The following is a 23,564-nucleotide window of genomic DNA, read 5'->3' as shown; positions in this document are numbered from 1 at the left end:
TGAACCCTTGCTCCATTTGTCAAACAACATGAAATATGTCTGATTTGAATACAGGGGGTTGGGGGGGGGGGGGGTACAGCCAATGCCCAGGGAGGGGGGAGAGGGCTTTAACCGGCCTTTTCCCGGGGTGAAATCTGATCAAGCAAAGCGCTTCACTGGGAGTACGACCACCTTAGCAGCTGGCGCCATCCTCCAGGACCCACTTAACCCCCACTGTCTCGTTCTTGTCTGATTACTGGCAACAGGGGGATTTCGATGGCGTTCCCAGATCTGGCTGGTGTCTGAATTTGCACAGTTTAAACAGGGGTGGGGAGTTATGGATTGACGTGCTACCAATGGAAAGACAGCTGTAGGTGTATGTATTGCGCCGTATGGGTGTTGGTTTGAGTGCTGTGACTTGCTTGAATGCATAGCCGTAATGGCAGTAAGATTCACTGACAGTAGCTCCCACAGTAGTGCTGAAGACATTCATGTAACGTGCAGCATATGGCTTTCCGATGGTCCTTAATTGTTACGCCACCTGCTGGTCTCACTGAGGGGAGCACCCCCAATGAAAAATTCAGTCACAGCATGTCATCTTTCTCCACTGGGAATATCAGCAACTGAAAGGAGAGGGACGTTTTATTCTTGTTTATTTTTGGGCCGGGCCAGATCCTCCCCCAAGAGTGCAGCCAAGGTCAGCACACACTGAAGTCCAAATGTAAAGGGCCCGAGTTGAAAAAAACTACTGACAATGCCATACAAATGTGAATCCTCAGGTGGGGGGTTAAGCAAATATTTTGTAAATATAATAATCTTCTGTTGGGGGGTGGGGGGGGGGTATTGGAAATTTCTTGTTACTGTTTTCCTGGCTGCTATAGCTGTGGAACAATGCGTGACAGTCTAAAAAAGAGACATGCTGTGACAGGCAAACTGCTGTGTTACATCAGTGCAGGATGCTAATGCTAACGCGGCGCTATGGCGTTAAACCAGGCTTGCTTTCATAAACCTGAGAATATTACAGCTAAAAGGGTCTTCCGATACCCGTAAGTGGTCAGAAGTGCTTCACATCATCCCCCCTCCCACATGTACCACAGCTATGCACCCAGTGCTGGAATGTCAAGAACAAGGCCAGTCGTCAGTGTGTCTGCCGAGAGTGCGATCCAGCCATCATGACTGTCTCTGTCTGCTTTGAACTGATTTGGTCTTTTGCAGAAGATCAGCATCCACTGTGACAGAGGCAAAGTACCACACTAATGAAACTGCAGGCTTGTGAGTTACTGAGCATTATATACTGAGCATTATATACTGAGCATTATATACTGAGCATTTTAGGCGCTTTGGAAAATCAAAAATGGCTTCCTGCTACCAGCTTGACGGCACCTTCTCCTTGCAGTATAAATACTTTTAAAACAATGACTTTTACTCTTTCAACTATTGTCTGTTGTTAATCTACCCTTTTTGCAGGAACTTTTAATCAGTCCAATGTAAGTTCAGAAAAACACAAATGCAGGAAATGAAAATAATGTAAAATTACATTCCTTTTGCAGAAGACCTGAAATTACACTGTACTTCACACTCCTTACACCACGGACTCCAAATATTTTCTCCTTTGTGATACCAAACTATTGTAGCCTGCACTATTTCAGCCTGTTATTACTGTATTGGGCTCACTATCGGGTTATATAATCATGAGCACAGTCACTTCAGTGTTATTCTCATACAGGCTTTAGCCACCACAATGGTGTGATTAAGAGAAGCTTGCCATGGTGCCCACAGTATAATAGGGCTACAAAAATAGCCGGCTTAAGTGTGCGGTGGCATGGAAACACCGCTGGCCTTTTGTGTGGCTTCGAACACACGGGCGGCACCAATGAGCGGCAGGGCAGTAGGTGACACATGGCGATTTCAGGCATAGCTCTCCTAACCCTGACCTTGACGGGGGCAATAAAAACAGGGCGGCCTGTCCTGAGTGGGCAGTCCTCTGCAGTGCGCTTTGCGGTCAGTATCTCTGTACTAACGTGGCAGGGTGGTGTAAAATATTTGTTTAAAATTCATTCTGCTGCAAGGCTTCGGATTGGGTTCGAGCTCAGGTCTGTTAAACGGAAAACTTAGTGCGACTTTCACACCTGTTGTAATATCACAAAAAAGGACACCTGTTAAACTTTAATGTAGATTTGAGTTTGTCTTATGTTATAATAGGCTAATATATTTAATCAAGCCATCTGTCTATACTATATTTTCAATTGGCTAAGAAGTATAATGCGCCCATGGGGATAGGTCCACTCTTCAAGCAATCTTTCTCTTTTGTCTGAAGGTTCGTTGAGGTTTGAAAGTGCATCATTCCTGGATTCTTCCGGGACCGAGCAGCAGCCCTCATGGCACGTATGCTGGATATGAGCGAATTCGGGGAAGCGCCTCCTTCTCTCCGCAAGAGCCGACCTGCAGCTGCTGGCCGGGCAGACAGCGGCCGTCGATGGTAAGGCCCGCGGCCATCTCTGCCGTGCATCTAAATCAGCAGCCATCTCTTCTGTAGATGCCACTTTTAAGGTGTGCTTTTCAATGCCAGGATTGGCCTGGGTTGCAGACAAGAAGGAGGCATACGTTGAGGTGGAGATCAAGGACCACAGCGGAGACAAAATCGTTGTTGAAACAAAGCATGAGAAGGTGAGTTTCCTGTGAAATTCACTTACATATTTTACAATAGGGATTCCAAGTAATTATGTTATTCCATACGCATAAGAAACACACAAATTTTTTTTAAATGGTTTTAATCTAAGCCAATCCAACCCCAAACCTGCTGATCTGAAATAAACACCAGCTGCATTTCAGTTGACATTGACATAGTTATTATATACAGACATACATTAGTTTCATTTTAGTAATTCTAACTCAGGGTTCAGGTTCGAAAGGGGCCACTTACAGAGACTGCAAGCTGTCAGAAGAGCAGCGCTGAGTGCAGCAGACACATCCACAGCGTGCATTTAGCTGCCAACCCCCCCCCCCCCCCAGGTGATGACGGTAAATGAGGATGACATCCAGCAGACGAAGCCCCTGAAGCTCGACCTGATTGAGGACATGGCCATGCTGACTCACCTCCACGAGATCTCCGTGCTCCACAACCTGCGCCGCCGCTATAGCAACTGGATGATGGACGTGAGTCCGTAGCAGAGCCCTGAGAGTCCTGTCTAGGGCCCCACGCTTCGTGCCATGTGCATGCTGGGATGGGCTCTCAGCTCCCAGTAACCAGCTGGTAAATCGCTTCTGATGGGTCACTCACCTGATGGCAGAACAGCCACCTGGGGCTTAACAAGCTGTCAGGCACGGTGGCTGCAACACGATGATAAAGTGGCGGCTGGGAGCGTGTCCACAAACCTGCCACACTTAGGATGCATCGTATCGATGACGCTGTCTGTAAGCACATCGCCAGCACAGCATCGTGGAGGGCAGGAGTCTGTCTTTACATGTGAAAACTTCCAGCCAGTTCTGTAGATTAGGGTCACCGTCAAGCTGGAGCATCCAGTGAAGGATGTTTGCTCAGCTGATGTTGGCTCAGCGTATTTCACGAGGCCCAGCACTCCGCGGGCTCATCAGCTGCCCAGCTGCACTCCCTTTCTGGCCACAGACCTACTCCGGACTCTTCTGCGTGACGGTGAACCCCTACAAGTGGCTTCCCGTCTACACCGCCCTTCCCCCCCCCCACATCTACTCCACTGCCGACAATGCCTACAACGACATGCTGCGCAGTGAGTGGCCCGAGGGTCAAGAACCCCTTTCCTACAGGACAGGAAATGTGCAGAGTACTGCATCATGGTAACGTAGGGAAGCCCAGCTGAAGATATCCTCCTAAAGGTGTCTCTACCTTTGTTTACATAAGTCAGAGTTTATTATTTAACAAGAATGTCTTAGAAGCCAGTGTCTTGTTAGGGATTTTCGTTAGTCGCTGATGGCAGTTTATTTTTGACTTTTCCTATAGATCGAAAAATCCAGGCCATGCTTATCACGTGAGTCAGCTTCTTCACTTAATTTTAAGTCAATATAGTTACTTGTGACTTACAAGTTAGTATAGTTACTTGTAACATACAAGTCAATGTAGTTATTTGTAACTTACAAGTCAATATAATTACTTGTAACTTAAATAAGCTAATGAGTGGTTTATGGAGTAAAATTATGTATGTGCATGATTTTCTGTCTACAAACTCTATTTATATTTTTTTTAAAACAGGTTGCAGGTTGTTTTTGGTGACATCTTTATATCTTTTAAGGTTTTTTGCCCATGCCTTTCTGCCTCTATGATTTTGATGTTCCTGCTCGGTGCGGCAGATCCGGCCATCACGCTTCGGTTCTCTTGCATCTTGTTCATATCATTTTGTCTGCTACTCCTAGCGGAGAATCCGGTGCTGGCAAAACTGTCAACACGAAACGTGTCATTCAGTATTGTGTCATTGTGGCGGCCCTGGGTGATGCAGCTGGCAAAAGAGGGGCCAGGCTTCAGGCCACCCCACCCCATCCTGTTTTCTCTCCTGTTTTTCTCTTACGTCCACTCTGCCTTGGGTAGGGTTTATCACATTGTGCCCCCCCCCCCCCCCCCTCAGGCCACCCCTGATGCTATCATTATAGTCTCTTCCTACCTTTTCTTTTTCACTTTTTTTCCCTTCTTCATTCTTCATTTTTCTTTTTTTGAGACATTTTGTCACTCTCTTTTTTGCGTACCAGCTGACTGATCTCCTGTGCACCACCTTCCGACACAGGGCAAATTCACTTTGGGCCCACGGGGAGGCTGGCCTCTGGGCTTCAGCCCCAACGAGAAGTATGGCTGCTATAAAATAGAGGGCGTCATCAGGCACTTGGGCAACATGAAGTTCAAGCAAAAGTCATGGGAGGAGCAGGACAATGCCAACGGCACTGAGAGTGAGGAGCTGCCCAGAGCCAAAGCTGGCCCACACTGGGGTAGAGAGAGGATTCATAACCAGAACCAAAGCTGGTCCATGTTAGGGTAGAGAAGGGCCTCACAAGCAGAACCAAAACTGGCCCCCATTAGGGCTCACAAGCAAAATCGAAGATGGCCACATTTCCTTAAACTGCAACATGATGTTTCATCACCATATCTAAACTCTGCCCTACTTGATACCCATTCTGTCTGGTGCATTTTGTTCTTTATAATCCCAGTTCAACAGCTTTGAGCAGCTCTGCATCAACATTACCAATTGAGTGGACTATCATCAACTTTGGCCTGAACTTGCTGCTCTGCATTGATCTCATTGAGAGGGTACAGTAGCCCACCTCATGAAACTGTGGAGCGAGACGTGCATGTAGCATTTGGCCGGTGTGTGACGTGATGTGTGTCCTCCAGCCCCTGGGGATCTTGTCCATCCTCGAAGAGGAGTGCATGTTTCTCAAGGCTACTGACAGCAGTTTCAAGGCCAAGATGTACGACAATCACCTTGGCAAGTCAACCAATTTCTAGAAGCTCCGTCCCGACAAGAAGCGGAAATACAAAGCCCACTTTGAGCTGGTGCATTATGCTGGGGTGGTGAGTAAAGGTGTTTAATTCACAGAAGATATTCCTGTAAGAAGAAATGAAGGTGTTCCAATGTTCACGCCACATCTCTCCCCTATTTCCTGCCCCCAAGGTTCCATACAACATCATTGGCTGGCTAGACAAAAACAAAGACCCGCTGAACAAAACAGTAGTGAGCTTTTTCCAGAAGTCCTCCAACAAGCTCCTGGCCAACCTTTATGAGAACTACATCAGCTCTGAAACAGGTAAGTCTGAGATTCCATGGATGGTGGTGTGGGTGGACAGTGAGAAAGCAAAACAATGAATACTTGTTGGAGTAGCTGTGGGACTCCCCATTTCTACAAGAGTTCCAGACCAGCTTTTTTTTCCAGACGTGTTTGTGACTTTGATTTGAACATGGAATTAGAAGAGGCGTGCATTTGTATGACAACATTACTGAATGCTAAGCTGGTATATTGCAAAATTGACTACCATGACCGTTAACATTTTAGGTAGTTGAAATCTCATGATGACATTCTTCTAGCATTTGGATGTTGGATGGAGTCTTTAACTGCTGACACACAGTGCTTGTTTACACTGCTGATTCATGACAGTGTTCTTCTTTCCAGGAGCAGCTGAAGTTAAACCAGGAACCAAGGAAAAGAGGAAGAAAGCGGCCACTTCTCAGACAGTGTGACAGCTACGCAAGGTGAGCCTGGTTTCAGCGGGCTCCCAACATACTTTGCTTCCTTATGATATGGATAGCTCTATACCCCTCACCCAAGGGCTGCTATAATGTTTTGGAGCAATTTAAAGGCTGATGCACAGGATTCTATAGCTTCCTTAGCTTCCTCCATGCTTCAACCTCAAATCCTGCCGTTCCATACACACCCTTAATGCATCCTGTTCCTATTTAAATGTCCTCAACAGTCTTCTACATCCAACCAAACACAGTGTCTCCAAGGTGGAGGAGGAGGTAGTTAAGACTTGCAGTGATGTTTAGGGACGTTAAGCACATGAACATCACTTTAAGTCTGTGCTACCTCCATCTTCCAGAGCTCCGTAAACTAGGTATGTCTACAGCATCCACTGATTTGCAGTGATCCCTCCTGGACTCCTGGACACTGCTCTCAAGCTCCTCTGTATTTGTGTTTCACAGCAAATAACCAAGGTATAAACCCAGGGGTCAACAAGGTGAGATGCCAGGAGGTATAATGCAGTGTTTTCATAAGCCTTTCCCTGTCTTGCCTTGGTTGTCTACAGGACAACCTGAACGAGCTCATGACCAACCTACGCAGCACGCAGCCGCACTTTCTGCACTGCATCCTCCCTAATGAGACCAAGACACCAGGTAGGGTCCTCCTTTCGGGCTGTTCTGTAGCTCATGTTGATACAGGGAAGCTTTAAAAAACGGTATGAAGTCAGATTCTGGACTTTCTCCATTTATTTACAAGTTGAAATGTTCAGCCATGTTTGTTGAGGGTAGACTTTGGATTGGCCAATCAACAACTCTCAGCTAACACTGACGGTCTGCTGAAACGATGCTGAGGTATAGGAGCTGAAAGCAGCATTAAAAGATTGACGTTAAGCTTCTCCAACCAAGGTGTCCCAAGGGGTCTCCTGCGGGTTTGGCTTTTGCTGTCCCCAGGAAACTTGATGGCGCCCAGTCTACCAGCTGCCATTGCCATTGCAGCCTTGTTCTTAGACTGTTTTTCCTTTCACAGGCATCATGGACGCCTTCCTAGTGCTTCACCAGTTACAGTGCAACCGTGTGCTGGAAGGAATCTGCATCTGCCAGAAGGGCTTCCCCAACCGCCTCCTCTATGCTGACTTCAAGCCGCGGTGTGTTTGTCAGTTACAACTGGACATATTCAGCAGATGCTTTTATCCAAAGTGACACATAACTGAGAAAGCAGGGTCAGACAGTCCCTTCAGCGACTGAGAGTTAATGGCCTTGGTCAAGGGCCAAATGGTGACATCACTCTGCCACGATATTCCGATCATGGACACAATGTCACAAGGAAGCACGGCTTCCCCAACTCGTACAGATTTGAAGCAGCCGTAGGTCTCCTTACACATATAACACCCTACACACCCCTGCCCACCACAAGCATGGATGCACACCCAAGCATATGTGCATATGTGGGGACGGGGGCGTGGTCAATTGGCGCTTAGCATGGCTTTTAGATGGGTGATGTGTAAAGTAAAAAGAATGAAAATATACAGGTGTTAAAACACAAACTACAAAACCACACCTGGAACACTGATACTCTTTCAGTCTGGGCAGAAGTGCAAATCATTTTTGAGGACAGAAATTTATATCAATTTCAGCTATAATTTAAGGTTTTGAAATAAAGGTCTGGATTTTCCCAGAAAGCAGAACAATCTGTGAAGAGGAAGAGCCCTGTAACGGTGCCCTGCAGGTGTTCTTCAAGGCCAGCCTGATGGGCCAGCTGGAGGAGATACCATGTTCACCATGTTACAGGCAGTCAGCAGGGACAAGCCGATGAGGATGGAGCTGCAGAAGATGATGGAGATGAGGTCAGGGCAGCATTCTTCCTCATTGTCTTAGTTCTCTGTGAGACACCTTAGCTGCTATAAAACGGTGAGTACCGCATGGTCCTTTCTGGCCCCTTCTACGTGAGCCCTTGTGGTGAAACGTGTGATGGCAGCCGCTCTGAGCCCCCTTAAAAATAGCTGCCCATCGGCCCCCTTTGTTCCAGAAGGATCTTGCAAGTGATCGCATCGGCAGAGCATCTGCCCTGTGACAGAGGATTAGGGCCTCCTATTTCAGACGGGCCCCACCTCGCCATTGTGGGGCATGTGCTGATGCTGGGGGTGCGATGAGCCCCCAGACCTTATTTGGCCATGGAGACATGGGGTTCTTATTTAGAACAATGGTGGAGCAGGTGGCTCAGGTTACAGAATGACCTGCACTTCAAGCTCCACAGAGAGGGAGGGCAGCCAGACGGGAGACAGGGCTGAGATTGATACCTCTTATTTAGGATGGTACAGTGCCTCACACCTCCAGGATTGGGAGTTTGAATCCCACCTTCTCTGCAAATCAAGCACCTAGCCATGCAATAAGGTTTACAAACATTTTTGAAGGAATGGGACTGTATTGCGCCAACAGTAAAGTTTGGTGGAGGAGGGATAATGGTATGGGGTTGTTTTTCATGGGTTGGGCTAGGCCCCTTAGTTCCAGTGAAGGGAACTCTTAATGCTACAGCATCCCAGGACATGTGGGACAATTCTATGCTTCCAGTTTTGGGAAGGTCCTTTTCTGATCCAGTATGACTGTGTCCCAGTGCACAAAGTGAGGTCCATAAAGACATGGTTGGGTGAGTTTGGTGTGGAAGAACTTGACTGGCCCACACAAAGCCTTGACCTCAACTCCATCAAATACCTTTGGGATTTGGGATCTATAACGGAGATTGCGAGCCAAGCCTTCATGTCCAACATCAGTGCCTGACCTCACAAATGCTCTTCTGGATCTCCAACATGTTGTGGAAAACCTTCCTAAAAGACTGACAGCTGTTATAGCTGCAAGGGGGGGGGGGACCAACTCCATATTGCTGCCTATGGATTTAGAATGGGATGTCATAAAAGTTCCTGTAGGTGTAATGGCCAGGTGTCCCAATACTTTTGTCCATATAATGTATATGATATAAATTTCAATTCTTTAACCTTTCCTGCTGTTGCATCTACACTTCTGCACTCTTGTTCTCTTAAACGTATTCAAAGAGTTACTGTTTAACTGATTCACACCTTTAGAGCCTTCTGGTGTGTATTAGATCGATTCTTCACACAGTACCATGGTTTGCCCCCGCAGAGATGCCCTGCTGATTATCGAGTGGAACATTCAGGCTTTCCATGCTGTGAAAAACTGGCCCTGAATGAAGCTTTTCATGAAGATTAAGCCGCTGTTGCGTAGTGCAGCTATGGAGGAGATGATGGCCAACTTCAAGGAGGAGTTCCTCAAGCTAAAGGAGGCCTTCGAGAAGTCTGAGCCTGTCGGAAGTGCAAGGAGCTCGAGGAGAAGATTGGCTTTGTGCTGCAGCCACAGTGTTCTACCATGCACATTTATTTATGTAGCAGATGCTTTTATCTGAAGTCAGCCAGTCCCTGGAGCTATTGAGGATTAAGGACCTTGCTTAGGGGTCCAATGGTGAAATCACTCTACCAATCACAAGATTTGAAGCAGTGACCTTCCAATCACAAGCACATTATTAAAATTAGTTTGAAATTTGTTTGAACCATTCTGTTAATTTTATTATATATCTGTATATTGAAACCCCCCAGTCCAGTCCATGGATTGGCCATGGATTTGTCAACATTAGCCTAATAAAAGTTAATTATTTGAATGAATGTTTTGTCGAGTGGCAGCCTCTACGAAAGCTGAATTTGAAACCTTCTGATCCAGCCAGTAAAAACTGCACAACAACCTAAGATAGCCATTAGCTCTTCATAGCCAGAACATGACTTGGCACTTCTCCATTAGGTGAGAGAGCTGGAGAGTGAGCGGTAGAAAAGCAATGAGTTCCAGAAGAGGGTGTGCAAATACGAGAGAAGGATGAAAGAGCTCACATACCAGGTATCCCCTTCCGGAAAGTGGTGGAGGCTTGTGGGTATGGATTTCTCAGGAAGAGACCCTGCTGGCCATGCATGAGTTGGGTATGGCTGGTACTGAACTAGTAGAAGGGTTCTGGTTGCAGACTGAGGAGGACCGTAAGAACCTGGCACGTCTACAGGACCTCATCAACAAACTGCAGTCCAAGGTGAAGAGCTACAAACGCCAAGCTGAGGAAGTGGCTGAAGGTGAACAGAGGCCATCACATCCTGGACCAAATCCATTATCATCTGCTAGTTAAAAAATGCTCAGATCAGGAACAATCATATGCAAGTACATTTACACACAGTACACAGTAAGCTCATGTAGTGTTCCCACTACACTGGCAACCCAGTTTACATCTTCTGAACATATTTTGCTATATTTGCGTGCTTATACATACAGTACCATTTCTATGTGCGATTATATTCATTTTCCAGCTGCTTATCCTGGCCTGGGACAGTGTTTGTATAGAGCTTATCCCTGGAAGTGTAGAGCACAAGCATGCAGTACGCCCTGGATGGGATGCCAGTCCTTCACAGGACATAGACACACTCACACTCTCTCACACACAGGTGCCAATCTGACTGATCACATCTTTTGACAACATGGGAAGAACATGACAACTCCGCAAATGCAGAGTTGGGTGCAGGGTTTGACATAGCATCTTTGGAAACGTGAGGTCAAAGTCAAAAACCTTTAATTGAATTGAGTTGTTTGTAGGCTCTACACAGTTTACAAGGTGGCCGGTGCTGTTGTGAGTGTTTACGCTTGTGTGCAGTTCTGCGGCACCCTGACTTGTAGTGACATTTCAGAGGAGGTGCACGTCAGGCTACTCGCTATACAGTACCCATGGCGTCTATTGTACACACAGCCATAGGTCAAGCTTACTGCGGATGTTCATTGATCACCCCCCCACCCCCCCTCGTTCCTCAGGAGGAGCAGGTGAACTCCAACCTGGCCAAGTTCAAGATGGTGGAGATGGCAGAAACGCTGGTCAACAAGCTAAACCTCCGAACCCAGGACCACGGAGGGAAGGTAAGCTGCATGATCGCCGTGGTAATGAGCAGATTGCACGGGATGCAGTGGTCATGCCGGTGCAGCCGATTCAGAGAGGCCAGCTCGCAGCCTACAGCCACCTAGCATAAGCTAACCCCTTTCCCTACATTTTCAGGCAGCAGAGTGAAGCGCCCCCAAACTCTGGAAAATGTGTGGAACCACAAAACAGCTACAGTGTGGGGTAGAGAAAAAGAACTACACGCTGTAATAACCCATTAGGCTTGAAACATGTATGCTACCCAGAGCAACCACTGGCAGAAGGGGACAGGACATGAACCTGCAGTTTGCCAATATTCCCAGAAGGTGGTGCTCTTGTACCTCTCAGCTATGCATCAGAATTCACCCTGTCTGGATAAATGAAAGCAAACCAACAAAATATAGGAAAATAAATAAAAGCAGTGAATTGTTTCACTTCCAGTTCTCGTCAAGATGCAACAGCTATATTAGGTTGCACATTTCAAGTTAGTGTTAATTCATGAGCCAAAAACAAGGTGAAATTCAGAACCATGTTTTATTCATTTAAATTTCCATTTAGGGGAACCTCACTAAAGTGCTTCGCCAAGGCAAATATCTACTATCACCTAGAAAACTCTGACAATGACAAGGGTCACAAAACGGACTGTATCAGATTTCAAGTTGATATTGTTACCATTTTATTTCCCACCCCCCATAAATTCGCAAATAAAGTTAAATAATCTAAATCCAAAATCATTTCAAGAGAAAGACACATTAGCATGATGCACAATAGCATTTCTGCGGGGAGGGTCTTATGGATTAAGAGGTGAATCAATCTGTTAAAAAAAAAAAAAAAAAAAAAAAAGTAATTCAATGCCGTTTCCCTGCGGATGGGCTGCTGGCCGACTGACTTCCTGTCTCATTAGCGCCGCAGCAGTTTGCTGCAGGGACACCCAACCGCCGTGCAGCAGACTGAGCACTGCTGCAGTTTCTGGCATCTGTTAAACCAGAGTGCAAGAGAAAGCGAACAAACAAGCCACACGCTGAGCACCAGGACTGTGTCCTTCGAGAGTGACGTATAGCATTAGGAGAGCCCAAGCCATTACAGACAATCGGCAAGAACAAGGGCCCGGCGCCACAGGGCCTGTTAGAGATAAGGCAGACTTTACAAACGCCCACTGCACCATCTGTTAGCTTGCTGGTGATCTGAAACACAAGGAGCACCAGCTGAAACAGAGCAGAGGCACAGGTCAGGGGGGGCGAAGGACCAGGCCAAAATTCATACTCATTCAGTCTGCTGTACTCAAACACACCGGCTACTGCACACTGGACATTTTTATGGCAACAAGACCTTATTCTAACATGCCTGTAAGAGATACTAAATGTTTTGTTTAATATCCAGATACTTCATGTAAAAAGAAGGAAAATGAAGACGGCATTAAGAGCCCATTCAAGCAGAATGGGAAACCGGTAGACTGTAACGACATTTTGACAATACACTGATCATTAACACCCTTAAGGAGATTACTGCCTTGCGACCCCCCCCATAGAATGGGACAGGATTGAAATGAGAATAGTTCACTCCACAGATATGACTTTGGGGCACAGGTAGAAAATGAAGGGGGAGGGACATAATAACAACCAATAGAATCTATATGGTGTCGTCAGGCTAGGACCTGATAGGCTACAGCAAACGCGGGTTAAATGTGGGACGCCCAGGTGTGGGTGGTAAACCACACTTGGGTTAGGTGCATGCTGGGATTAAACAGAATCTCCACCGTAAAGGAGCTTAACATCCAAAGTTCATGATGGTCAAGAACAAGCAGGCGGTCATATAAAGTTACACGGTGCAGAGTTGAGGTAGCTGAATTCCAAACACTAAGTTTTCCAAGTCAGTCCGGTGGCCCAGAGCAAGTGCACACTCAGCCCCCCCTCTACGGCCCCACCAAGTGTGTGCGTGTGTGTGTGTGGGAGGGGCACATTCCCATCGGTAACATGGATAGCATTCATACCTTCCTCATAAGCAGTGGCAACCCAAGGATAAAAGTTATAAAAACCGACTCACTCACACACTGGGAAAGATCACACTGCTATTTCATACACATATATACTGCACGTATTTACACATTAAGGATTAATTGCGAATTGATTAAACCAAAGAAACTGGAAAATAAAAAGGAGCCACGCTGTGAGGAAGGCCAGGGAATCTTCCGATGCAGAGACAGGGCAGGGTTGGCTGGGGGGGGGGTCCAGAGGACAGCAGCCTCGCAGCCACGGGGACATGCCTCGGATAGCCTCTGCGTACTTCCCTGGGACTCACACCAGATGCCTGTGCTCTCACAATGGACTTTCAGTGTGGGAGGCAGCTAGAGTCACACTCTACAAGAAGCATGTCCATTTCACAGCCACACAGACTGTTTTTGAAGTGTCCATAAGAATCTGTGATGGCCCACTTGAGGCGCACAGGACAGTCCACGAGACCCTTGGCTGTCTGGTCCTAATCCTGCCTCCTCAGCACCCCCTAGTGGTGAGGGAAACGTTTGGCAGCAGACCTTACAAGCTTGCGTGGGTCTCTGTTTCCTGGGAGACAGAGGTCTCTAGCCACCTTCCAGCAGACTGGGGGTGGGAGGTGTGTGTAGAAGGGGGTTAACCCTGGGCCACCTCAGGGCACACAAGCACATACTTACAGACATCCCTCCACGGGATATCCTGACCCACAGGGCTTTAACAAGCCTAGTCCTCCAGAAAGTGCTGTTCTAGTTCCATGTAGGCCTGGTCGATGTAGCTGACGATGGCGTAGGGCGACGTCCTGTCCTCATCCAGCAGCACCGACACAGTCTCCTTCCAGTAGCTGAAGGGGATGCAGGAGCTCTGGGGGGGAACAAGCACTGCGGTAAGGTGATGGCACCGGCACGACCACTATCGTGGTTAACAGCAGGAGTCTGGCTGTCGCTGCACCAGCATTCAGAAACCAGCAGGTGGGGGTCAAGAGTCACATTACACCGGCTGGATACTAGAGCTTCTCCATGCCTTGAATCTCTTTTTCCTGACCTGAAAACACTGCAATATACTAGACATGAGGAGTAACTAGGCAGCAGCCAAGAAGCCTGAAAATTCTTTCTAAATACCAGATTCCTCAAAATAGCCACGGTCTGACCCAGATAACATCTACACCAATGTGAGGTATTCTGTTCAGATAAGAAAACTGCAGACAAGAATACGCTGGCAAAATTGAAGAACTTCATGAAAAAGGGGGGGGGGGGGGCGTACTCCAGTAACACCCTTAGCCACCTGCAACTGCCAGCCACTGCCCCCTTCTGATGTTCCTGCCCCACCTCCAGCCATAACACAGGCTGGGACAGCATTTGAACACCACTGTTTCAGCATGACTACGCACACACCGCTCGCTATCCATCCATCCTGCCAGTCCCTCATCCGCAGCCGCTCTGCTCTGGCTGTTGCGGCCTTGGGGGACGGGGCAGGCCAACTCAAAGTTTGAACTGTCCTTCCTAGTGCTCCTTTTTTCCAGGCAGTTCCTGCTCACAGGTGCGCTTTTGCTCGTTATCCTACCCAATCAGAGCGAGCGTGAATATGGTCTGTAAAGCAGGATCGCTCACACCTCGGCCCGGCCCTGTATATTCACATGGACGGAGAACGGCGCCCGGCACAGCCGCCTGAGAGGGTGGAGCACACAGGCCTGCACTCACGTTCTCCAGGCAGGTGCTGTCCTTGTCCTTGTTGAGGTAGTGCCGCTGCCAGAAGCAGAGCAGCTGGTGGAAGTTGTTCAGCAGGCAGCCCGGGTACCTCTCAGTGTACTCCTTCTCCCGCAGGGCGCTCAGGTACCAGGCCAGGCGGCCATGACGGCGCGCCAGCATCAGGATGACCAGGCTGGTGTTTAGGCAGCTCACATTCTCCTGGGGGGGGGGATCACGACGACACAGTTTGAATGTGTGCACATACTTCACACGCATGTTTGTAGCTCTGACCCAAACATACCAGGACTGACTGAGAGAACGCAGGCGGTCACACGTGTGTCACGTGCAGCCCTGACCCAGATAAGCGGATGGAAGACGGAGGGGATGGAGGGAGATGGGAGGGGGGCGTGCGATGGCGGGGGCCTTGCCTGCGTCAGCGTCTGCACGTTGATGATGTTGATGAGCCTGAAGAGGAAGGCCAGCCGATTCTCCACGCGAGCCAGGTGGGACAGCAGGTGACACTGGGAGAGTGTCTCCACCACTGAGGACAGAGTGAGGGACACCTCTCAGTGCAAAGGGCATCAGGCACAACACACCAGACCCCCCCCCCCTACTATGCAGAAAGGCCTGGGGGGTAAGGAGAGGTCAGGGTCCAGTAAGATCCCTGCATCTGGACACTGGAGCAGGAGCAAAGGAAAGTGCCTAAGGACAGATTTTTCCATCCTATTATTTTCCCTCGAGTTTGTCTGCCCTTTCCTTCAAATCAAGGCCGGCACACTTGAAAAATACGGAAAGCACAGAAGATAAAAACTACTCATAGAGCATCACTGATCTCCCACCATCACTGTCTCATGCTGGTTCATTACAAATCCTTTACTCTCCTGGGTGGGCTACATCATTTTCGTCGGCCCCCTTCCCCCGTACCTTTGACATCCTCCGACTGGCTCTCAAACCTGTCCAGCGACAGGACGATGCATCGCACTAACATGTTGGAGTCCACCAAGGAGCTGTTAATCTGCGTCAGAAAGATCTGGAACTGCAAACAGGTAGGGTGGGGTGGGGGTGAGCCAGCAGGGCGGGGTCAAGGTGCGGCCCGAGCAGGCGAGGATCAGGGCCCACCTTCTCCTCTGTGTTGACGTATCGGTTGAATCTCTGGAAGGCGTCGATGTTGAACTTCATGAGCTCGCCCAGAAGGTCGAAGTAGCTCTGCAGCACATCGCGGGACTTGCACCCGCTGTCGACGATGCAGAACAGGATGTGCTGCCACAGAAATGGCCCGTGAGGAAGGGGGCAGCGGTACATGTGATGGCACAATCGCCATGGCAGCGGTGGCATGGAGGGCATCCTCACCTCCAGCAGACCCCTCTTCAGCAGGAACACCTGGTCGGCGTAGGACGTGGCCCCCCGGAGGAAGCTCTCCACAGCTCGGGCCTGCCAGAACCTGCAGGGAATCAACACATGCGGCTCCAGGAATCACATGGGCTGGTCGCGTCTCACTATCAGTTCTGCCACCAGCGGCAGAATTTATATCACTCAAATCACAAATTCTCATGGGGTCTCCTGTTGGGCACAGACACTATACTGGGAGGAGTGGGGGGCTCCATAAATAACAAACCAGCCCCTTCCAGGCCTTTGGGGGCTGCATCCCCACCCCCACCAGAGCAAACAGATGTACGGCCGGCACCTAAAGGAGGAGTCTGGAGGTTCCCGCTTCATGACCGTGAGGAGCCGCGTCAGGAGACCCTTCTTCCCGTCACACACCAGGCTCCTGCAGAAGGCAGCAAGACACAGTGAGCGCTATGCTAACCCTGATGGTCATGCTAACGCCCACACTAACCCTCCTGGACCAGGGGGACTCTCATGGTACCTGTCTGTGTTGACCAAAGCCTCCACCTCCGGGATGTTGGCCTTCAGAGAAATGGCACTTAGCTCATTCAGCTCCTGGGTGTTCAGGAGCAGGTATTTGTTTCTAGAACAAGGACAGCGTTCCTCATGAACACATCTGCAAGTCGAACGATGAGGTGCCAAGACTCTACAGAGCAGGGGGGGGGGGGGGGGGGGCACTCACTCGTGGTGGTCACTGAAGCTCTGAAGGAGCCGCAAAAACTGTATCTTGAAGGAAATTTCCTGAAGAGAGGAGACGACAGAGAACAGCAGTCAAGGCACGGGGGCCTCAGGGGAGCAGGGCAGTACACAGCCAGCAGGGGGCACTCTCACCGGGCTGCAGTCACAGTGCTGGTTCTGAGCGTGCAGCACGTGGCTGGATGATGTGTACTTCCGCCAGATGAGCTTGTCGAACAGGTTGTTGAGGCCCGGGATGAGTCGGTACTCCGCCAGCATCCTGTGCACCTGCCGGGGCAAATGGATGCGAGAGCATGTGACCCGTGAAAACATACAGACGCACGCACACACGCACACGTGCGCACGCACACGCGCGCACGCACACAAGCCGGTAATGAGAGCATGGCTTCGGCCCCTAATCACAGCAGGAGCAATGCTGCCATCTGCAAGGACCAACACGCAGCAGTTACTATGCAGTGAGCTGCTCACACACTGAGGCAGATGCTTAAGGCTGACGTTAGACAGCATTTACAGTTATGAACGCCACAACATCGGACAGACAGAGTCCCGCGAAAGCAGCCTGAGGAAAAGGGGGAGAACTTGAGGCTGACCTGGTTGCGCTGGCGGCCCATGAGCATGACGCAGAGCACGTAGAGGACCTCCACCTTGTACATGATCTCATGCACCACCTTCATGGAGCGCGGCAGCCGGTGCCTCAGGGGGCTGGCTGCCAGAGCACTCTCATCCGACGACTCTGGGACGGCATAAACAGACAATACTGTACATCGTCACACAGATCTGTGTGCCTGAGCTAAGCTGGTTAAATAGTAAACCCATAGATGCTTTTAACTGGAATTAAGCCGTCAAAAACAAGAGGATTACCACAAAATACAGGGTCATAGTTCTGGTACATTTGGTCAATTACACACCTCAATTGCCCCCTCTGCCCAAACCTGGGGATTTCACCGTGGCCTTTAAAAGGAGCAAAAAGCCAGACAGAAGTGAGGAACGGTCCTTCATCACAACGATCAGAGCTGAAGGACTCACAAAGGGCCCGTTCCACAGCCCATATTACACCCACATTTAAATTGGCAGACACTTTCGTCCAAGCGACAAAAGTATTCGCACAGGTTAAATACATGAAATACCTACAATTTACATAACATGAGAATGCTGCCGAGTGCAATACAGCCACACTTTAGACCGTTTACTCTTAGACACTGTGACCGGGTTTAACGTAGCTACTAGCTAACATTAGGCATCTACTGTCATCAGGGCAAGTGTAATGTTAACTAGCGAGGGCACGTGAGCTGCAGTGATGCTTCTGAGCACCAGAGGTGATTTATTTCAGACAGCTCAGGCTATTAAGCGGCACTGACATCTGCATTGCAATATGGTCCAGTACAACCCTATGTTTATGCATTGCGGAAATCAAGCTAAAAAAAAAATAAAAAGGGAAAAAAATATTACCCTAAAAGTTTGATCCATAAATTTTACAGACAAGTATTCAAATCAGAGAAAACTTTTTAAACAATTATAGAAAAAAGCTATATTTTTGCACACTCCTACCTTTCTTATTTCTATATTAGGATTCTTTACCCACCAGTGTGGATTAAATACCTTACTCAAGATCAGAGGTGGAAATTTCAGGTCCAGAAAGTACAAATCCAGATTAGGATTTCATTTCAACCAACCAGTTGGATACTCTGTAACTGTGACTCTTTATGCTCTACTTGTTGGTTCTGGATTTGTACTTTCTTGACCTGAAATTTCCACCTCTACTCAAGATACCGGGCCTCCAACTGAACTTGAGTCAACAACTTCTTGGTCACAAACCCATCCACAATCTTAACAGTAGTTTTTATGAGTATTGCAGTTAATTGCAAATCAAGTTTATATGAACAAATTACGTGGTCTTTAAAATATATGTACACCTCTACTGTCCTGCCTCCACTACACATGTCCACACCGCACACACACGAGAGATTTGCGCTCTATAAAAATCACACATCACCATATTAGAATTTTTCAAATATTGTGCAGCCATACTATATTACAGCAAATGGTTTCTTATTTCATGCCGTCCTGATCTTTTGGTTCTTCTGACCAGATCACAATTTAAGCATGGGTCTCTTCATTTGTCCACACATACATTATCATTATTTTTTTTTTTACTTAATTTAATATTGGATTCTTTTTTTCAAGACACCAACTGCATTGTGTTTCAGAAATTGGCTATTTCCATAACTAATGAACAATAAACACCCCAAAATACTGAAGTACCAAATAAGCATTCCAACTGATGTGGTACTTTTGCTACTTGACCGGAAGTCAGTGCAAAAGGGAAAGTACCGAAAAACGCAATGGAAAAGTTCCCACACATAGACCTGCACATGCACACAAAGATCAGGACCATGCAGTTTCACCACTCTGCCTCTAGGCGGGGCTACCTGTGCTGCTCTGCTCCGCCTCTGAGCCGTTGATCTGGATGAGTGCATCCAGCACCAGCGCATTGTCCAGCCAGGCGTACCAGTCTTCCAGTTCCTGCAGGAAGTTAGAGGTGTCTGTGGCCTCCGACACCTTCCGAGTGGCCAGCTTGCAGAGACGCTCGATGAATCCAGGTATTCCCAGCAGAGTTACTGTCCAGGAATGGGGTGGGGATTGAGGACAGAGGGGTCAGCTATAACCCTTTGGTCTCTCTTTGCTCACTCATGCCACCCATGCCTGAACCCCGGAAAGGTGTGCCAGGGCAGAGCGCGCCCAACCTTGGTTGATCTCAGCCTGGGACGGCCCGGAGTTCTTCCTCTGCAGGGCGTTCTTGGCTAGTAGGGTGTGCTTGTCATCATGGCCGAGGTCGGGCTCGGAGATGGTGACGGACAGGATGCGGCAGAAATTGGCCAGTTGCTGCTGGTCGAAGCTCTGCACCAGTCCAGCCAGGTTGGGGATGCCCTCCAATTGGATCATGTCCTGGTGAGCAAGGAGGAGGGCATCATGATTATGGCCACGCCCCCACACTCATTCTCTTACAACTTTATACCCAACACATATGTTTGCTTAATCCTTCATGTTTAACTGGCACGGCCAGATTAACATGCACTTCACTTGAGCCTTTGACATCCTACTTCAGAGTTCTTAGCATCTTACTAATTAATCTTACTGGCAGATACATTCTTCACATCCAAGTCAACAGGAGACCCATAGGTGAACCGTGTAGTGAGACCACAGAAAAAGTAGACGTCGCAATAAACGAAAAGGGAACTGGAGAAAATTAACTGAATGGCTGGGACCGCCGGACCTTTTTAACGCCCAAGATGTCCTCGATGAGTGTAGCGGTCTGCAGGAAGGTCTTCTTGTTCGTCATCAACGTAAAGAGGAAGAGGACAAAGTCATCTCTGGCCGCAAGACTTTTTGTGACACCTTCCGTCTGAGAGGAGGAAAGAAACAGAATCTCCAGATCCTGCGGAAGCATCATCTTTTTGGGAAAAGCACCTGGGTCCAAATGAATACGAAGGGGACTGGTGCCTCCTAAGTCAAGTGCGTCCAACCCCCACTAAGCCATAACCCCTTAGACTTACACATATGCAGCAGTTGTAGAGAACACTTAGACAGTCCTTGATGAGGTCATCGTTCACTGTAGGGGGAGGGAAAACAAATAAGGCATCCATCCACATGGCCAGCACAATGACTCCAGACAAATATACATCCATCATCTGACCACAGGGGGGCAACAGCAGGAGAGTGAGCCCATCCCCATATTCCCGAGCTGCGTCCAGCTTACTCTTCGGTTTCTTCTTCTGCGTTGACAGTGTGGGACTCATGAGTATTTCCAGCAGGAGCTGTGTAAAAAGAAAGAGCAGCTATGAAAGGCACAAACATAGGACACAGTACCCAACCCCCAGATCACAGAGCAGCTGAGAAAGGGCGTAATCACGGGGTCTAGTACCCAACCCGCGAATCACAGAGCAGCTGAGAAAGGGCGTAAACACTGGGTGCAGTGCCCAACCGCCAAATCGCAGAGCAGCCTTAAAAGCACATAAATATGGGGTGCAGTAAACCCCCGACTCTCACTTTCAGCACTATTCAGTCACACTCCCCTCACACTTTGTGTCTAAAAACTCACATCAACGCCCCCGAAAAGGTCGAAGGTGTACGTGCTGGGGAAAGTGGCTTCTTGGGCGAACATCCTGTCTTCAGTCACAAGAGACATGGCCTCCATGGACAGCAGGGATGACATATCCTGGAAAACAGTAACAGAACACTTTATGTATCTCACCCTCCATGCTAAGGACCAGGGTCATCCATGCAGATGCTGAAGGGCGGGAATCAAACTAGGGGATGAGAGGCCACAGGACTAGTCACATTCAACGCATTCCTCCCCCCAGAACATCCAGACGGGTGGAGACAGCCCACCCAGGTATTGGGATGGGCAGAAAGGGCCCCCATGGGTGTCGGGGCGACTCACCTTGAGCACGGCGTGGGCCTGGCTAAGGTCGCTGTTAGGGTGGCTGGCCTCATGCAGCCTCCGCAGCAGGATGGGGATACCAAGCCAGCGTGCCCGGAGGTCCCGCTCAAACAGCAGGGGTTCTGGCACCTGGGGAAGGGCAGAGGTGTAGTCTCAAAAGAAGAAGGAAAAAAAGAAACAAGCTGTTTTGTTCAGGTTCTGCCTACCATAAGCGGGTTATTAAAGGACAGCACTTACGGTAAAACCGCGACATTCAGCGGGTCATCCATAGGGCGAAATCAGTCCTGTGCCAAAATAAATCCTCTCCTGACAATCAAACCCCACTCTTCAGCCGCTTTATATGTAACGCGACTTTAAAATTAAACCCACGACCGGGGCCACGGAGGCTCTAGCATCCCCTTCGACCGCAGTGGGACGCGGAGCCATCAACCGGCCGGCTGGAGACCCTGGAGTGACGCGTACGGCAAGCGAAGATCTAGCCACCGCTAACCCCTCAAGCATAGTTCACCCCCTAAAGCTCCTCCCAGGCATATTGCACGTAAATTCGGAGACCCGGGACCTCGCTGGGGTTATGGACCGCAGACCGTATCTACGTACGCCGAGAACCGGCCAGGACAGCGAGCCGGGTAACTGCAGGGGCCCCAGTCTCTCGGGATCCAGGCTGGGGCGTTTGAGGGGGATTAAGAGAGACTGGACGCTGCCATCTAAGTGCCATCAGCCAGGTGTCTATAGAACTGCTTAATAAACCCTGAAAATGGTGTAGAAGTGCCGGCCGGAGGCTCCAAGTGGCTCGCGAGGGCCGACCATCCTCGGTGAAGCGGCGAGCTGAAGCCCCACAGGGACGCCGCCTTCCCCGTTCTGCAGCCCTGTTTAAGTTACGCTTTTTCGGCATCCTGCTCCCGGGCGATCCGCCCGGATGACTTATTATTGTTATTGTAGTTGTTTTTGTTGCAGCTGCTTAACTGCACCCAGCGAGCGTGTCCGTCGTCGCTGAGTCTAACCGACATAATGAGTCGCACCGCGGCGATCTCCCGTACGTCAGTCCCAGGCTGTGGGCGGCCTTCCCCTTACGAGCGTACCTGGACGGGGCTCAGCGCTGCTGGCCGCATCAGGCACGACCTACCTGCGTCCCTCGACAAATCCCGCGGCCGGTGATCTGGCTCCGGTTGATCGTCGTCACTATGTTAACGCCGCGGTCGCTCCGCGTCGCCCCCGTCCGAGGGTACACGGGCCACACAAACGTCGCCATCATTCTTTCTTCCGTAAGTGTCGCGAGCAGGAAAACGTGAGCGCGCGGACGGACAGCGGCGTCTCCAGCGCCATCTGCGGAGCGGCCAGCCCAATCCGCAATTTAGCGTCATTCAGGATCTGATGCTGGTCGCTCGTCCTGCTTTTGGGTTTTTTCGCGCGTAATACTAATGTCGAGCGCCCTTTTTCATTGTGCATTTTAAAACATTTTCTCAAGGGCTGGAAAATACTATTAAGGACTAGTGGTTTTGCAGATCAGGTTATCTGCCTGAATATCTGCCTATGTATGACTAATCCCGCTTGACTGTAATACATCTGAATACAAATTTAAATGAGTCTAAAAAGGGAAACCTGCCTTAACTGAATCATCATTCTCGCGATTAAATTACGGAGGACTGATGTCTCAGCTTTCACAGATATATTAGTTTTAATCTCAGTGTCCATGAAGTAACACACTTGGAGATGCACATTGAACATGCGTATGGTGTCTGACGCCCTTTTAACTTGATTCTGCCATGCACTGCTTTGTGAGATAGAGAGATGCCAAGAACTATCCATTGCTTTTTATCCTGGGAGGCATCGACATGTATCAAACATTAACCAGGAGGGGGCAGTAGTGCGCTAACAGAGAGGGGAGAAAGTGACGACCATTTTAGTTGTAGCATGACGAACTTGCAGAGTACAATTGATTTGAACAAAAGTTTAAAAGGGCATAACAAGACTTTAGAGGATTTTTTCCACAAAACGTTTTTACATAAAAAAAATATATATTTCAAACAAGACAATACCATTACATTGCGCTCTGTATTCCGTATATACACAAGGAAACATTCCATAAGGTTAAATCATTCTTCGTTCAATGAAACAATCCATACAGATTATGAATGATGGTCTTGTTTCTCGTATAATCCGAGGAGCAGAGTGCTAATCTCACCGCATGGTGGCCCCAGTAATTATTTTCTATAAATTCTGGACGTGAAGATCCTGCTTCCATGC

General features: G+C 48.8%; 2 protein-coding genes and 1 long non-coding RNA gene across 6 annotated transcripts; 2 read left to right on the top strand and 1 right to left on the bottom strand.

Annotated features, from left to right (window-relative positions):
• Positions 1 to 418: 418 nt before the first annotated feature.
• LOC125747755 (myosin-7B-like) lies at positions 419 to 9,847 on the top strand. The gene is given in 15 exon segments (XM_049023227.1): positions 419 to 424; positions 2,395 to 2,458; positions 2,549 to 2,646; positions 2,992 to 3,143; positions 3,270 to 3,393; positions 3,605 to 3,725; positions 3,956 to 3,983; positions 5,149 to 5,248; positions 5,333 to 5,512; positions 5,613 to 5,745; positions 6,112 to 6,188; positions 6,743 to 6,830; positions 7,204 to 7,321; positions 7,853 to 8,020; positions 9,312 to 9,847. Coding segments are annotated over 14 exon segments (1,308 nt in total). The 3' UTR covers positions 7,872 to 8,020; positions 9,312 to 9,847.
• Positions 9,848 to 10,166: 319 nt separating this feature from the next.
• On the top strand, positions 10,167 to 11,523 carry LOC125748025 (uncharacterized). Its single transcript, XR_007399435.1, has 3 exons — positions 10,167 to 10,297; positions 11,025 to 11,126; positions 11,263 to 11,523. It is a non-coding gene; the product is annotated as an uncharacterized LOC125748025 (long non-coding RNA).
• Positions 11,524 to 11,639: 116 nt separating this feature from the next.
• On the bottom strand, positions 11,640 to 22,734 carry LOC125748007 (short transient receptor potential channel 4-associated protein-like). Of its 4 annotated transcripts, none has more exons than XM_049023784.1 (19): positions 22,444 to 22,734; positions 21,321 to 21,449; positions 20,979 to 21,095; positions 20,574 to 20,694; positions 20,434 to 20,489; positions 20,154 to 20,282; positions 19,624 to 19,825; positions 19,309 to 19,497; positions 17,470 to 17,612; positions 17,015 to 17,146; positions 16,866 to 16,924; positions 16,665 to 16,766; positions 16,482 to 16,565; positions 16,148 to 16,238; positions 15,917 to 16,057; positions 15,722 to 15,833; positions 15,226 to 15,338; positions 14,810 to 15,016; positions 11,640 to 13,973 (listed from the first exon to the last, which is right to left on the bottom strand). In XM_049023784.1, the coding sequence occupies exons 1-19, from the start codon at positions 22,570 to 22,572 to the stop codon at positions 13,836 to 13,838; spliced, it is 2,394 nt and encodes a 797-aa protein (XP_048879741.1). In that variant the 5' UTR covers positions 22,573 to 22,734; the 3' UTR covers positions 11,640 to 13,835. The 4 variants fall into 4 exon arrangements, with proteins under 4 accessions (XP_048879741.1, XP_048879742.1, XP_048879743.1 ...); XM_049023785.1 differs by having other exon boundaries at positions 20,637 to 20,694; positions 22,444 to 22,730; XM_049023786.1 differs by having other exon boundaries at positions 21,321 to 21,472; positions 22,444 to 22,583.
• Positions 22,735 to 23,564: the final 830 nt, after the last annotated feature.

Source organism: Brienomyrus brachyistius, chromosome 8 (genome assembly GCF_023856365.1).
Source record: "Brienomyrus brachyistius isolate T26 chromosome 8, BBRACH_0.4, whole genome shotgun sequence".
In the NCBI taxonomy this organism is placed as follows: Eukaryota; Metazoa; Chordata; class Actinopteri; order Osteoglossiformes; family Mormyridae; genus Brienomyrus; species Brienomyrus brachyistius.
The sequence above is the reverse complement of the archived record's forward strand: the minus strand, read 5'-3'. Positions and strand labels throughout refer to the sequence as shown.

Coding starts and splice junctions, on each gene's coding strand:
- LOC125748007 (XM_049023784.1), bottom strand. CDS start 22,572: ATGATGGCGACGTTTGTGTGGCCCGTGTACCCTCGGACGGGGGCGACG. Junction 20,490..20,573: donor CCTGCTGTTGCCCCCCTGTG/GTCAGATGATGG, acceptor CTCCCCCTACAG/TGAACGATGACCTCATCAAG. Junction 15,017..15,225: donor ACGTGCAGACGCTGACGCAG/GCAAGGCCCCCG, acceptor CCCCCCCCCCAG/GAGAATGTGAGCTGCCTAAA.